General features: G+C 36.9%; 1 protein-coding gene across 1 annotated transcript in view; it reads left to right on the top strand.

Moving 5' to 3' along the window:
- Positions 1–15,462, top strand: part of LOC110442117 (E3 ubiquitin-protein ligase TRIM56-like) — a 53,868-nt gene extending 38,406 nt beyond the window's left edge. The window contains exon 2 of the mRNA XM_021485574.1: positions 10,108–15,462. Within this exon, the coding sequence (XP_021341249.1) occupies positions 10,180–12,741 (2,562 nt within the window). The 5' untranslated portion in view covers positions 10,108–10,179 and the 3' untranslated portion in view covers positions 12,742–15,462. The remainder of the gene's footprint in view (positions 1–10,107) is intronic.
- Positions 15,463–18,215: the final 2,753 nt, after the last annotated feature.

The following is an 18,215-nucleotide window of genomic DNA, read 5'->3' on the forward strand; positions in this document are numbered from 1 at the left end:
CGTCTGTTACGGCACGATTTCTCACCCTGACACGATTTCTCACCCGGGTGAGAAATCGTGCTAAAATTGCTACGTTCGCAACACGATTTCTCACCCCGACATGATAGGAGTAGGCATATTATCCAGTATCATGATTTTTGGCGATTTTGGTATATTTAGGCATTTTTATAAAGGGGCTATTTCCAGCTATGTTAAAATTACTTATCCCTTATACGTATGGAGCTATTACTTTGAATCACTCTACTAATAATTTGGATGATTAATTAACCTTATTTCAGCATGGGTGTCGAAAAATGGAATATCAGCCTGAAAGCATTTTTCTGAAAAATAATCGTATTTTTCGCATCTTATTTCTTGGGAAAGGTCATTTACTCTCATGCAGTGCTGTAATAATATATATTCATCATTCAGAATGTGAGTTAAATCAAACACTTTGTGAAAATTTTACTGATTTTTCATTATTATTATTCTTGTATACCAAACATTTTCATAGTATGAATAAGTGGTGTTATTTCAAATATGTTTGGAAAAATTCAGTCCAAAAAGTGTGGTGGAAATTATTCATTTAATAATAATAATAATAATTTATCACAACCTAGTTCGTACGTCGTCTCAAAGCGGTTCATTGTTATCTGTGGTTATAGGGCCTTTGCAAACAGCCAATAGTTTTCTCAACACTACCAGGGGAGTATACAGCCGGTCTGCCATTTCGGCACTCACAGCTATTATTTATATGACACTATGTCGACCCTATTATTTATATGACACTTTGTCAACCCTATTATTTATATGACACTATGTCGTTCCTGTTATTTATATGACACTTTGTCGACCCTATTATTTATATGACACTCTGTCGACCCTATTATTTATATGACACTATGTCGAGCCTATTATTTATATGACACTTTGTCGACGCTATTATTTATATGACACTATGTCGACCTTATAATTTATATGACACTTTGTCGACCCTATTATTTCTATGACACTATGTCGACCCTATTATTTATTTGACACTTCCTCCACCCTATTATTTATATGATACTTTTTCGACCCTGTTATTTATATGACACTTTGTGGACCCTGTTATTTATATGACACTATGTCGACCCTATTAGTTATATGACACTTTGTCGACCCTATTATTTTTATGACACTATGTCGTCCCTATTATTTATATGACACTTTGTCGAACCTGTTATTTATATGACACTATGTCGACCCTGTTATTTATATGACACTATGTCGACCCTCTTATTTATATGACACTATGTCGCCCCTATTATTTATATGACACTTTGTCGGCCCTATTATTTAGATGACACTTTGTCGACCCTATTATTTATATGACCCTATGTCGACCCTATTATTTATATGACCCTATGTCGACCCTATTATTTATATGACCCTTTGTCGACCCTATTATTTATATGACGCTATGTCGACCCTATAATTTATATGACACTTTGTCGACCCTATTGTTTATATGACACTATGTCGACCCTATAATTTATATGACACTTTGTCGACCCTATTGTTTATATGACACTATGTCGACCCTATAATTTATATGACACTTTGTCGACCCTATTGTTTATATGACACTATGTCGACCCTATAATTTATATGACACTTTGTCGACCCTATTATTTATATGACACTATGTCGACCCTATTATTTATATGACACTTCCTCCACCCTATTATTTATATGATACTTTGTCGACCCTGTTATTTATATGACACTTTGTCGACCCTATTATTTGTATGACACTATGTCGACCCTATTATTTATATGACACTATGTCGACCCTTATGTCGACCCTATTATTTATATGACACTTTGTCGACCCTATTGTTTATATGACACTATGTCGACCCTATAATTTATATGACACTTTGTCGACCCTATTATTTATATGACTCTTTGTCGACCCTATTATTTATATGACACTTTGTCAACCCTGTTATTTATATGACACTATGTCGACCCTATTATTTATTTGACACTTCCTCCACCCTATTATTTATATGATACTTTTTCGACCCTGTTATTTATATGACACTTTGTCGACCCTATTATTTGTATGACACTATGTCGACCCTATTATTTATATGACACTTTGTCAACCCTGTTATTTATATGACACTATGTCGACCCTATTATTATTATTTATATGACACTATGTCGACCCTATTATTATTATTTATATGACACTATGTCGACCCTATTATTTATTTGACACTTCCTCCACCCTATTATTTATATGATACTTTGTCGACACTGTTATTTATATGACACTTTGTCGACCCTATTATTTTTATGACACTATGTCGACCCTATTATTTATATGACACTTTGTCGACCCTGTTATTTATATGACACTACGTCGACCCTATTATTTATATGACACTTCCTCCACCCTATTATTTATATGATACTTTGTCGACACTGTTATTTATATGACACTTTGTCGACCCTATTATTTTTATGACACTATGTCGACCCTATTATTTATATGACACTATATCGACCCTATTATTTATATGACACTATGTCGACCCTGTTATTTATATGACACTATGTCGACCCTATTATTTATATGACACTATGTCGACCCTGTTATTTATATGGCACTATGTCGACCCTATTATTTATATGACACTTCCTCCACCCTATTATTTATATGATACTTTTTCGACCCTGTTATTTATATGACACTTTGTCGACCCTGTTATTTATATGACACTTTGTCGACCCTTTTATTTATATGCCACTATGTCGACCCTATTATTTATATGACACTTCCTCCACCCTATTATTTATATGATACTTTTTCGACCCTGTTATTTATATGACACTTTGTCGACCCTGTTATTTATATGACACTATGTCGACCCTATTATTTATATGACACTATGTCGACCCTATTATTTATATGATACTAATAATTTTATTAATACAAAAATCTCAGGATAAACACTGCTGAAATAATTAAAGAACATATGAAGTCCGGTCCATTCCAATTTCAGTTCTTTATATTCCATTTCGCACTTTACTAACCTCTAAATGTGGAGAGTATACATTGAGGAGGTTAAACTCTTTTACATCCAGCGTCTGACGCAAATCTAGGCCTTTAATATATGTTACAAAACTGGTGTATCCACTCTAAGCCTGACAGGCAGATAACATTGATTTATATGACATTGTGTCGACCTTTCTACATTTTCACGGTGGTTTAAGTCTTAAAATTGTCATCGTCACATTTCTGGTCTGTCAATCAAGTTTATCATGGAATGCGTTACGGTCAGGCCAACATGCCACGGTGATCGATCATGTATAAACACAATTTGTTTTAAAGGGGCTTAGAAATGAATAAGGTATTTTAGTATAACTACTTGTGTTGTCATATAAGTCTTATTCTGGTAAATTTCTCAGGTAATAACACTCATTCTGGCGTCAGAATTAAAACACAACCACTATGACGTCATAACATTATGACGTCACATTGAAGACAGTAGACATACAACAGCAAAAAATGGCAATGTTCAAGATTTGACGGTAGTAAAGATATCGTCCACAAACAGCCGATACCAAAATATTTAATATTATTTTTGAAATACTATATAAAAGTATTCTCTCGTTCCACATGTACCTCGATACACATATATCTCGACACACATATATCTCGATACACATATATCTCGATACACATATATCTCGATACACATATATCTTGATACACATATATCTCGATACATATATCTCGATACACATATATCTCGATACACATACATATCTCGATACACATATATCTCGATACACATATATCTCGATACACATATATCTCGACACACATATATCTCGATACACATATATCTTGATACACATATATCTCGATACAAATATACCTTGATACACATATATCTCGACACACATATATCTCGATACACATATATCTCGATACACATATATCTCGATACACATATATCTCGATACACATATATCTCGATACACATATATCTCGATACACATATATCTCGATACACATATATCTCGATACACATATATCTCGATACACATATATCTCGATACACATATATCTCGATACACATATATCTCGATACACATATATCTCGATACACATATATCTCGATACACATATATCTTGATACACATATATTTCGATACACATGTATCTCGACACACATATACCTTGATACACATATATCTCGATACACATATATCTCGACACACATATACCTTGATACACATATATCTCGATACACATATATCTCGACACACATATATCTCGATACACATATATCTCGATACACATATATCTCGATACACATATATCTCGATACACATATATCTCGATACACACATATTTAAAAATTAGGGACTTGTGTGATAGTACATAAATTATGTAAACAATCTTCATATATAGACAGTATATACCCGTTTTCTGAAGTTTCAACCATCCCGAAAGGAGGAAAAGTCTTTTGTTTTGTCAGAGAGAATATATTCTGAGCATCTTTTATAAAAATCATAGATAAACAGAAATAATTTATCAAGTAGCTCGGAGAAGTCATTCTTCGTCACTATTGTACATACACACACGCCATTTGTATACTGCTTTAATTTTTTTCAAACACATTAGTTTTTAACGAGTTTTCTCTTTAAAACCTTTCCCATTTCTTGCGATAAAATTTAAGAAATACAAATGACATTCCCTTTTAGTAGACTACGAAAACCCGTTCCATTCAGCCGGTATTGTACAGGTTAAATAACAAGTTTGACGAGAAAGTAACAATTTCAAATAAAAACGATTTCAAAAAGTCCCATAGATATAGGAGTTTTCTTGATTTATGAAAATTTCAAAGCACTTAATTTATACATTATTAGTTTTATTGACAAAAACGTTTAACCTAAACAAGATATTTTTCAAACCTACTTAAAAGATAACACAGTGACCGGTTATAGCGTGACTAGCTTACATTCAGAAGTTGTATGAACATCATTCGTTGTACTTTTACGGAGCCTCTGTGTAGATCAAGAGAAGATTTCGAGAGCTTTACTCGTAAACATCGAAGATTTTTTAAAGAACGGTACATCGTTGATAAAATTTATGCATTTTACCTATGTATTCACCATTGATTTTACTTACGTATTCATCTTTGAAAATTGAATTTTATTCGAAATTATATATCGAAAATAATAAGACTTCTTTATGTCATTGTGATAAGGGAAAAAACAAATTATATACAAACCAAATGTTCCGGCTAAGGAAGAGTGACATTAAACACAATGTGTCCAGACTAACAAGGTTCCCCTTTACATACAAAACCAAAGTTTCCAGACTAACAAGGTTCCACTGTACACGCAAACCAAAGTGTCCGGACCAACAAGGTGCCACACTGTCCACACAAACCAAAGTGTCCAGACTAACAAGGTTCTACTGAACACACAAACCAAAGTGTCCTGACTAACAAGGTTCTACTGTACACACAAACCAAAGTGTCCAGACCAACAAGGTTCCACTGTACACACAAACCAAAGTGTCCTGACTAGTATGGTTCCCGGACAACCAAGATTCCACAAACCTAAGTGTCCGATCTGCCGAATTTCTTTTGTATACAGAAACTAGTATTTTTCTAGACCACCTTACACAATATATATAATAAGTAAGACTATACAAGGAAAGGCAAAATCATGTCGACCTACATATTTACTTAAACTTAGAATTGATTGGCACCGATTCAATATTTTTAGTATTTTATATTTTAATCGTGGGAGGATTTTCATCCGTCTACGATAATTTTTTATATAATTACTTACGATGTTTACAAGAACCTGTTCTTTAAACACACATAAAACTGTTCTAAGCTTGTTATATATATGAAAGAAAAAACAAAATGAGGTAGACACAATTATTTTTACTATAAGGTAATTGTGTATCGTTTTTCCCGTGTGATTTACTTGTACAAACACGCAACATTTGTTTCAAATATTATTCCATTAAAAGTTTTTGTTTTGTTTTCATTTTCTACGCCATTCGTGCAGACGATTATAAGATATACGATTACTTGTTTTTTTTTGCTTGAATTTGAGTTTTTGCTTTATCAAATGGTCTCCCCATGTTACAAAATTCTTCTGTCGATGGGCCGTGGATACAAAAACAAACAAACAATCAAACAAATGCAAGAATCAATAATCTGGGTAACTGACTGTAAACTATATAAAGATTTTTTTTGTGTTCGCACGTATTGGTGTTGCGAGGAGATACAAAGGGTCCTTTTGGTTTGTTATCGGGGCGGGGCGGGGCGGGGCGNGCCCTGAAATACGCATTTCTTTCGAAGACTCGCTATACAGGTTCATACGTTCATCGCTGTCTTCTTATCTAAGTTGTATTTTAAGATTTTATCTTTTTCAAAGCAAAGACAGGCATTTTCCAAACTCAGAATGTCAACTTATATGCCACAAATAAACCAAGGCAGATTGATGAACATATCAATAAATTTAAGAGTATATAATGAGTATAAACTCAATATTGAGGACAACCCGTAAATAGCTCAATCTATCAAACAATTTAGATGAAAATACATTTGAAAAGTATTGGTCAACATAAGCCTATTAAAATGTATCAGTCTCACGAACTAAACCAATACACTTGAAAGATGCAAAAGTGTATTTCCTTACATAAGATGTGTGGTACTATATACAAGTAAAAATGTTAACTCGGAGTAGACGTTATACAATGTCCCTATACGCATGCCAAATGTAGCTCTCTTCCGGCGATGAATCACTCATGCGTAGCCAGACGACTTGGTAGATTTTTGTCTCGTTCTACCAGACTCTTGTCGTCTGCGCAAGCTACGCCGAACAGCGTCTGGTTGAACGAGACTAGGTAGAGTGTAGAGACGAATCCGTTAACGACGCTCATTTACGACAGGAATTAAGGGGACGTAACTGTGGTTTTCAGGTCAAAACGCAAGATATACCTACCAGTTACGAACAAATTTCAATGAGACATTCATGATCCTATACAAACACAGTATACATAACCGTCACACCGAACAGAAATGTCAACACTCCGTTTACGGTCGCCATCTTGGGTAAATATTAGTTAATACAGCAAATATTTCCCTATAGATATTTGCCTTACATATCTGGTATGAACAGATAAGGATTGTCCATTTCAGTAGACGATCTCAGTGACTGAGAATAACCTTGACCTTTTCAAATAAAGACCGTTGCCTGTCATTTTTGCTCTTAATTAAGGCTATATGCTATCTGAAAATATCACTTAATTTTAATGTTAACAATGCATGCGTTCATCTTTACTTTACATCAATTAAGTCATTCTACGGTGGCATATTTATATTGTTAAATAAAACACAGAACCCTGCATCAATCTGCAAAACCCCTTAGAAGGCCTCCTCCCCATAGAGAGATTAGCTAAGAACGTGCGTTGGCGAGAACAGTTTGTTGGTTCAGCGAGATTGAGGCTCAGCCAAGAACGCGTGACGGACAAAATGGTCAGTCGGTTTAGAGATAGAGAGAGAGTGCCCGAGAACGTGTGGTGGAGAGAATGCTAGTTGATTTAGAGAGATAGAGAGATTTGCTGAGAATGCGTGGTGAAGAGATGACCACTGAATTAGAGAGATAGAGATATTTGTTGAGAACGCGTGGTGGAGAGACAGAGATTAGTTGAGAATGTGTGATGGAGATAATGGTGAGACGGGTGAGAGATATCGAGATATTGAAGGTCAAAAGGATGTTTGTTGATATAGAGAGCCAGAACGTCATTAGTTAATTATTTAGAGAGACTGAAATATAAGCGGATACTGTATGATTAAGTTAATTATTACTTTAAGTCATCCGACTTATCAGTTACAACATATATACAGTACAATACAAATTACATCCATGCAAACATGATATGTCTAGGTATTATAATTGTACATTATATAGTGGAGAGTGAACAGTAACCACTAATTACAGAAGTTGAGACCTTTTCTTGTTCGCATGCACTAGATATTTACCCAAATTTTTAATTTCTGATAAACTATTACTGTTTAGCAGTTGGATAAATTTAAACATGCTAGTACGGTTTGAATAATATTTTTTGATGAATTTAGCTCGTATGTCAGCATAACAAGGACATTTCAAAATGAAATGAAATTCATCTTCTACCTTCTTCATATTACATAATGCACACAATCTATGATAGAATTGTCTATTTAGAGATACAGAGACACAAGCTGAGAACGTGGAATAGAGAAATAGACTTTATAGTGTATAAATACATGTATATATGCCGATAAATCAAATGTCTGAAACCTTAGCAAAATAAACACCAATATACAGCCATACGTACAGCCGTACAGCCATACAGCCGTACGTACATTCGTACAGTCATACGTACAGCCATACGTACAGTCGTACAGCCATATGTACAGCCATACGTACAGTCATACAGCCATACAGCCATACATACAGTCGTACAGCCGTACAGCCATACGTACAGCCGTACAGCCATACAGCCATACGTACAGCCGTACATCCATACAGTCATACGTACAGTCCTACAGCCATACGTACAGTCGTTCATCCATACAACCCTACATACAGTCGTACGGCCATACGTACAGCCGCACAGCCATACGTTCAGCCGTACGTACAGTCGTACATCCATGCAGTCATACGTACAGTCGTACAGCAATACGTACAGTCGTGCAGCCATACGTACAGTCGTACCGCCATACAGCCATACATACAGCCATACAGCCATACATAAAGTCGTAAATCCATACAGTCATACGTACATTCATACAGCCATACAGCCATACATTGAGTCGTACAGCCGTACAGCCATAGGTACAGCCGTACAGCCATACAGACATACGTACAGCCGTACATCCAAACAGTCATACGTACAGTCGTACAGCCATACAGCCATACGTACAACCGTACAGTCGTACAGCCGTACAGCCATACAGCCATACGTACAGCCGTACAGCCATACGTACAGTCGTACAGCCATACAGCCATACATACAGTCGTACAGCCATACAGCCATACGTACAACCTTACGTACAGCCATACGTACAGCCGTACAGCCATACGTACAGTCGTACAGCCATACAGCCATACATACAGTCGTACAGCCATACAGCCATACGTACAACCATACGTACAGCCATACGTATGTAATTTCGCATAGCCATTCATTAATGGTCTCTGATGTACATTAAAGTTCTTTTGTGGTTAAATTATAAATTTGATGAATTATCTTAATTTTATCCTGTCAAAAAAGATGAAAAATATATAGATCACATTCGCTATTGGAGGAAAAACATTATCATATTTTTCTTCCGACCACGCGATTCGTTTTAATGATGCTAATGATATATATATTTGAAAGGCGACAGATGTGCTGAATTTGACGAAATGAATTCGATGATGCTATTTTGTGAGAGAAATAGAATATTTTCAAATTGGATAAACGAAGTAAATATCTACAGTATTTTAAAAAACAAACAATATTCAAAATTGGAATTTAAACTGTCATGCTTGTATGAAACGTACATGAAATGGTAAATATTTACTATATTTCTACAATAACATTTGTATTATCTGACATTGTGGTAGGTGGCAAAATGTTAAAAAAGAGACAGAAAATATAGGAGACGAATTTCATTATTACACACCCTCCCCCTCCCCGCATCGAAGTTGGTTGGGGTGGGTTGGGTGACGGGATGGGGTGTGACCATCTTGTGCTCAATATCTCTTGGGCAGAAGTCACTGCCGATACAGTCGATCACTACCCCATCCACGAATCTGGAGGAGGGTTCCATATGAATTGCGTCATACGATCATGTATTGTGATATAGCAGGTCTGCTCTCTCTTTGAAATTGCATAACTGTTCCCAAAAAATAAGAAAAATATTTACCTATTCCTTCCGTCAATAGATGCGTCATTTTTAATTTCACCTCATTATCATCATATTAATTTATATTTCTCTCTTTAATTTGTAATTAACTACTTAAATTTTGAACATCATAACTGTTTATTGACCACTGTTTCGTATTTTACAGATTCACGATGGTTCCCACTACGTAATGAAAGCCGTATAATCCGGACACCGCCCTCCGAAACCGAGGCTTACGATGGAGACGCTAAAGGAAATACAGGACCAATTCCTTAAGTGTCCCGTCTGTTTACAGAATTATACATCTCCGAAACTCCTTCCGTGTCTCCATACATTCTGTCGTCAATGTCTGACAGAAGTACTAAAGAAATCCATCGGGGATGACAACAGCAATCCCGCAGAAAATGACTCCGAAATCGAAAAAATTGTCCCTCAGGAAAAACATTTTAACTGCCCTGTATGCCGGGCTGATGTAGAACTGAGTGTTCCTACCGGAAATTCAAATTGCGGACAATGGACGGATATGTTTCCGGACAACCATTTCGTGAGTAGTTTGATGGAAAAGATTGACATGCAATCTACTGATAAGTACTGCGAGAGCTGTTGCAGAGACGGCAACAGAATTGGCGCCAAAGCCGAAAATTGGTGTCAGACATGTAAAGTTGTTTTCTGTGATTCTTGTATAAAAGCGCACAACGTCATCAAAGCTTGCCGAGAACACATCGTGGTTTCACTCATAGACATGCGCAATGACCCACTTGAGTCCATCCGATCAAATAAGAAGGAAATTCCGTGTTTTCATCACAGAGACAAGGTTATCGAATACTACTGTGTTGATTGTCACGTGACTATTTGCTCCTCGTGCGTTGCCGTGCAACATAGACGATGTGAAATGGTGGAGACTTTGGTAGACGCAGCTCAAAAGTTAAAACCGGAAACAGAATATGTACAAAAAAATCTCCAGATGCAGAGCGAGGTTTTACGAGACTGGCGAGAGGAACACGAAAAAGAGCTCGGCGAACTCTCCAACAACAAAGAGGCCATTATGAAAGAAATGACGACGATTAGGAAGAGGGTCAATGAGGCATTGGTAAATTTGGAAAACAAGCTTATTGTTGACCTAGACGAAAGGAATATGCAGACGGGAACGGTCGTGAAGGGAAGAATGAACGAGATAGATGAAATGAAGAAAAATGTAAACAACACAGGCACATTCCTCAAAAACCTCATCCAGTTTGGTAGTGATTCGGAACTCCTCACGGTTTTTGATGCAATCAAGCTACAAGTAGATGACATGCGTGCGAACATCCAGAAATCCCGTTTGAGTAAATTGAGCACTCGACACAGACTCATTCCTGACTCGTGTATACAAAGATTACTTGAGCTACACTCCATTGGGAAGATCGTTGACTTGGTCGATCTGAAAAAGGAAACGTTTCTCAACATGAATGGTTTGTCTGAGAAGGACGGTCAACCTCCTCAGAGAAGATCATCAATCAAACGGACGGGAACATTCCGTGTCGAACGGTCGCCGACTCAGTCTCCAGCCACCACGATGATGAGTTCGTCGGCGTCGTCAGTTTCATCGACGTCAAGCGATTCAATTAGCTCACAGGAACTCTTGTCTCCGCCGATTCGCGCGCGCAGGGGTTCTTCATCCAGACCATCATCTGCACGTGACAAGCCAACATCTAGACCGTCGCCTGCTCGGGAAACAACGTCATCGAGGCCCACTTCTGCGCGTGATACTCCTACAAAAGCAGCGCTATCTAGGGCGACCCCTATTAAGTCCAACACACTCCCACGTGCTCCGCGCACTCCACGGACTGAGCGTTCTCAGAAGATGGCAGATGTGAATAGAGTTAACTCCCTTCCTCGTACCAGAAACAGTTCGACACATGTCTCTCATAGAAAGAATGCTGAGACCGAAAATGCCGAAAATGCAAATAATCCTCCACAAACGAAATCTCGTACAGTCCCGATGCTGTTCTCGTTTAACGGGAAGACAGACGGCGATGCTAAGAAGTGTTGGCCACTAGACGTTACCATGCTTGAGGACGGGACTCCGGTCATAACTGATTTTCACAACAAGAAAATCAAAGCATTTGACGCAACAGGAAATGTGATGGGAGAGGTATCGGTCCCGAGCTGGCCGCATGGTATTGTTGACGTGGCTAGCGCAGAAGTGGCTGTAACACTGCCGGAACTTGCCACAATCATGTTTGTATCCGTACAAGACAAGAATATGAGGATCCGGAAACGCGTCAGAACTGTAAAACAGTACCGCGGAATAAGCTGTGACGTCACAACATCTCCAAACAACCCTGTCCTGGTTGTTTCTTGCTGTGCGTCCGGTATTCAATGCGTCGACGTTCTGGCGTTGGACGGGACTGTTCTACAAACGTACCGCGAAGACAAACGACAACCTGGTAAACTTCTGTTCACTTGGCCCTATTACGTCACAACTAATGCGGCGGGCGAGATTCTCGTCTCAGATTGCCAGTCTCGGAACGGGATCATCTGTATCCGCCGCGATGGTGGAGTGAAGTTCGAACAGGTTCTCCCCGACAACATCGTTTGTGATCCGCGTGGGATCTGCACCGACCGCCAGGGGAACTTGTTTTTGGCAGACAAGACTGGTAACTCCGTCCACGCTCTGGGTGCGGACGGGGAATACAAGAACCGAGTTCTCTGCTCTGCGGATGGTCTGATTCATCCCATCGCCGTCTGTCTCAGTCCTTTCGGACATCTCATCATAACACAGGAGAACGGTGACGTCAAAGTCTTCAAGTACAGTTGATCTGGAACAGCGCACATGGTTATTGTTCAGTTCATTGACAGCCTTTCTTGAACTGCATCTGCCGATGTTTTCTCTAGCAACGTAACATGATCAATGTGAATTCGGTCCTTCGAAACCATTAGCGAAAGCTGCATTAATGTAAAGCGTTCGAGTGATTGAGTATGTTTTTGCATTTTTCAAAGATGAGTTACTTTTATCGGTGTATGGGCACATTTCGCTAGGTATCATTCAGTCCGCTGTACGTCACGAAAATGGACGCTGATGACGATGTGTCGAGTAACCTTAAAGAAACACCAAAAACACCAAAATATTACAGTTATGAAACAAAATGTCCGAATGTGATAAGTTGTCGAAATTCATACAAAACAAGGTGCTGTAGCTTTGGGGTCTAACGGTCCCTTTGTTGGGTCTAACACATTGCTTTGAGTAGACAGGTAATTAAATAACCTAGTTTCGGCTTTGTGTTTTAAAATAAAATCTGATTGGACTTGTTATTTGAATAGAATGTCAGATTACTGAGGGTTCGGATAAGAAAAAAATCACTATTTCTTTAAATCCGTGCCATATGTGAAATATATATATATCTTACAAAACCTATTTGAACCTTGCTATACAGAACCTTGGTATTTGTTTTTAATAATGGCATAAAAATTGACGAGAAAAGTATATTTATTACCTGCAACTATGCGCCGAGATATTCATCGTTTTACATATTCAGATTACCGTGGTTCTGGTGCAGTTGCTTTTAACAGAAACCAAATGTGACGTCATCAGTTTCAAGTGTCCTGATTCAAAATGCTGCGATGTATAAGTGTAGAGTGAAACCTTTCCAAATCAGCCCCTGATTATGTTGACATCCTGTCAATCTGATCCCTTAGTATTCTGACATACTGTCTTATCTGACCACTTTGTATTTTGACATCCTGTGATTTTGACCCCGGAGTATTCTGATATTCCAACTAATCTTACCCCCGAGTATTCTGATATTCCAACTAATATTACCCCCGGGTATTCTGAAATCCTGTCAATCTGGCCACTTTGTATTTTGACATACAGTTAATTTGAACCCCGAGTATTCTGACATACTGTCTTATCTGACCCCTGATTTTCCATAGACAACTAAGTATTATGACATCGTGCCGACCCTCATCTGAATGTTGTGAAACCTGTGTTTTCGATACCCTGTCTATTCTGACCAGTATGACATGTACCTGATTAGATACGCTTCACTGAATCAATGTAAATGCAACCCGCTAGAGGGCACTGAAAAGTCAGATCTGTATCGACTTAATGTTTTCTAAGATCTGAAACTTGTGATTTGCGCTTAATTCATCGTTATCCAAGCTTAAACATGTATTGTCAAATGATCCAGTAATTTGGTTAGTTCTATAACAGCCCGTCAGAGGTCGCTGTTTTCATTTTTGATTTTTTTTTCCCTTCTGACTGGGCGTTATCTGGCTACAGAATCTCAAAATGTTAACTTTCTATTACAATTATGATCTTATCGTAGTACGGTATATAATTTTATGCCAGAACACCAACATTTTCTGATTGATATATTACTGCAGCATTACAAGTGTTTTAGCCTTTTTGCGCGGAGGTTGTTTCATTTCATATCCTATGCTAACAATTTCTTCCAGTTCATTTCTTGTAGCAATTACTTTATTTCTGATATATATTATACATGTATCACGTGCGTGTGTTAAAGTTAGTTTTTACCACACTAAATACAGTAATATACGCTGTGTTTAATAAACAGCCCAGAACCTCTGTACACCGGAACCTCACCTGATCAAGTACCTCTATACACCGGGAACTCGGTCATTCAAACTTCATACATCATAATGGCGGGCGATCGATAGCTCTAGTTACACATTTCAGTAAATGAACTATTCCAACCTTTGAATTGAAAGAGTTTAATTTAAATGTTTTCGGGTCTCGATACTTTTGTTTTATAATGAAAATATGTGGTAATACATGGATAAGGTATTTCTGGATAAATACAATAATCTATTATACCGGAATAAAGATAGTGATTATACGTTTAAGTAGGATGAACGCAGACCACAGTATCCCAATGCTAATTATACTTCATGTATACCATCTATAATATACACGTTCTTTTTTTTTTTGAAATATATACATATTTATGTATATTGAACATATTTTTCAAAGTAAACAATATATCGATCGTGTTTTAACATGCATTAGATAAACACTAAACCTCGTTATACTGTAACCGTTGGTCCAGACAAATTTTAACCTGCATAAGATATACATTAAAACTTCGTTATACTGTCACCGTTGGTCCAGACAACCCTAACAATAAAACCTCGTTATACTGTCACTGTTGGTCCAGACACATTTTGGCGTTATAAAGAGGGTTGACGATAAAATAAGGGGAAATTAAAAAAATAAAAAAACTCTAAAGAAAACGGGGAAAAGGGCGCTTGAAACATGTTGTCGGTAAACGAGGTGGCATATGAATTGAGGGGCATTATATCGAGTTTTTAGTGTATGTTGTATAAGTTCGTTGTGTATATTAACGTATATCGATGTATAGGTTTTCGGGAGTCTCTATAGCGTAATATTAATACTGTCAAGATTGTATGAAATGGGATTTTGTAGGTTGTATGTATTATTTATAGTATTACAATGATAACTGTTTAGTTATTAACTGCATATTAATTTAGAGTTTTTGTATTATGAATAAATGAATTAACATAAAATTGTTTTTATTTAGTTTTTTTTTCCTCTTTTATGAATCAGATAGCAGAGAAATCAGAGAAAGAATTGGCCCAAACGTTTTGCATGTCTGGACTACAATTTTAACTCATTGAAACCTACATATATAAACTAGACTGGCCCAGTCTATGATTTGGTAAGATTCAAATGTGACTTTAGAGGTGATCTTTTTTTTTAATTTTCATTCATGCAGTTTTATTTTCTGTCCAACTCTCGACCTATACTTGTTATATAAAGATATAAAATGATGACTATTAATATTAAGTTCAAAAATCTTTACTGATATTGAAAATACTTATACTTCATTAAAATCCAGTTATTGATTAAGTGTATGTTCTCCTGGTGAAATACTAGCCACTTCCTACGGCTAGGGAAAATTTCTCTTTAGCGTCAGGCTAGTAAACAAGAGGTCCCGGGTTCGACTCCTAGCGGAGGCATGGAATAAATAACAACCTCTGTTACATAGGAACCCGGGAAATATTGACTAATAGCTCCATCGATACTTTCGAAAGAATCGCTAAGACCCCTGGAGGGCTCCGGACGAGATCTTCCTTGAAGGGAGAATATATCACCTGGTGAAATACTTGCCGCTTCCTACCGACTCGGATAGTGAGATCTTCTCCTCAACTCATTTAGTTGAGCGTCAGACTAGTAAACTGGAGGTCCCGGGTTCGACTCCTAGCGGAAACATTGTATATAATGACCTATGTTACATATACAACTTGATCTCAATGAGTTTTCAAAAAGAACGAGGTAGAAAGGTCCGTTATGACTGTTTTAGGTATTTACTTTAAGGGTTTCCCGTATCACTGCCATAAACTGTATTTACGTTATGTAAACAGGGTTTTCTTGCATTAAAATACCTCTTATAAATCTTTTCTGAAAAATTCTTGTATCTTGAATGTTTCTTTATTCTTGACAAAGATTATCCAAAGTGGTTAATTTTCAGAAAAAGTTTTGATTCTAAGTAATTTGTTTCTTAAAAAGAACGCTAAACTCACAGTGAGATTTCGTCCGTTTTTCGGCTATGATAAGTACCCAAATTGGTACACAATATCGCAGGCTATGAAACTTGTTTTTATTTCTGCTAGTTGATGTGCCGATTGCAACAAAATATATTGCTTTTATAAATACCAAACTAAACTACAAGTTCATATATACACCTTTATATTATACGGTCATAAGGACCAGAAATCAACACTTAAACATGCCTATAATTAACCCCTTCCAAATCTTCCAAAATGTTGTCGACGTACAGAAATGTACGTTGTTTTTACTGGTTTTCTGATATATTTGCTTTGAAGTCATTGTGTACCCTTAAAATGTTCCTGAAAACAAAACTATTCGTTGAAAATGCTGATAAATATCTCCTTTGTTATACAGTAAGAGCAAAATACACAAAAATATCATATATAGTATTATTGGAATTACTTTCTGACCAAGTACCAATTTGGGTAGAGCACCAATTGTGGAAGCGTGGCCTGTAGCTGTGAGCGTCGAAATGGCACTACCGGCTGTATGCTCCCAAGGGAGCTGAGAAAGATATTGGCTGGTTGCAAAGGCCCTATAACCACGGATAATGATTTGTGAACCACTTTGAGACGACCTACAAACTAGGTTGAGATAAAGCGGTATATAAGAACCTCGAATTATTATTATTATGTTATTATTTTAAACATTTTCTTTAACTTAAAATTCGACATTGACAACAGAGTGAATTGTGTCATAGATTGTATCAGATGCTTAGCAAATTTTAGTTGTGAGAGCATGACTCGAGAAAAATAATCCTCCGACATCGCAAAACCAGCACACGAGTTTGGCAATTGCAACATATGGGACCAATAAAACCACGTATTCTCAACAGTGGTCTCCCACAACCCTAACTCTAGCCCTAAACCTAACCCAACAGCGGTCTCCCACAGTTCGGTAAAATGTTTCAAGACCATTATTGATATAATAATATATGCTATATATTTACATTTTGTATACTTTGACCTATTGACGAAAATGACATTCATTTTTTTGCATAGCTCACGTCCGCCGTGAAACAGCACTCGACGTAGTTTTGTTATGCTAATATGAATTAACATTAAAAACGATTGACTTGATTTTAAAGCTAAAGTCAGGTGTGTAAAGTATATTATAATAATATACGACTTGTTTAAATTCGAAAAAATAAATTTTGAAAATTGGAACTATATCTTGTATTGTTTTGTTGTCATGCAGTTGCTAGGACCCCCAGCGAAAGTTCAACATTTTCCCGCGACAACACGGTGTTCTCGCCACTGCATTGCCCTAATGTAAAAATAGAAAGACAAAAACTGTATTTATTATCTATGCTTGCATCGGAAAATTCAAAGCACTTAAAAATGTAAATAAAAGGAATGACTTTTTTATAACATTCTTGAGGTCCAAGCGATTTTTTTTACATTTTCCCGCGAAAACACGCTGTTCTGTCTACTGCGTTGCCCAACTGTACAAATAAAAAAAAACGATACATGTACCTTTTTAATTTTTATGCTTGCATCGGAAAATTTAGAGCATTACAAATGTGAATATAAGGAGTGGACTTTATCTTGTCAACATTAATAAGGTGGCTTTCTGAACATATTTACCATGAATTGCTACTATGTCCAGTAAGCTTATGTGGTTATGATCTCATGAATGTTGAAAAAAATAACTTTTCATTCCTTAAATGAAGCGACTGAGATGGAAAGTATGCTAATCAG

This window comes from Mizuhopecten yessoensis, unplaced genomic scaffold, assembly GCF_002113885.1.
Source record: "Mizuhopecten yessoensis strain PY_sf001 unplaced genomic scaffold, ASM211388v2 scaffold716213, whole genome shotgun sequence".
Classification (NCBI taxonomy): Eukaryota; Metazoa; Mollusca; class Bivalvia; order Pectinida; family Pectinidae; genus Mizuhopecten; species Mizuhopecten yessoensis.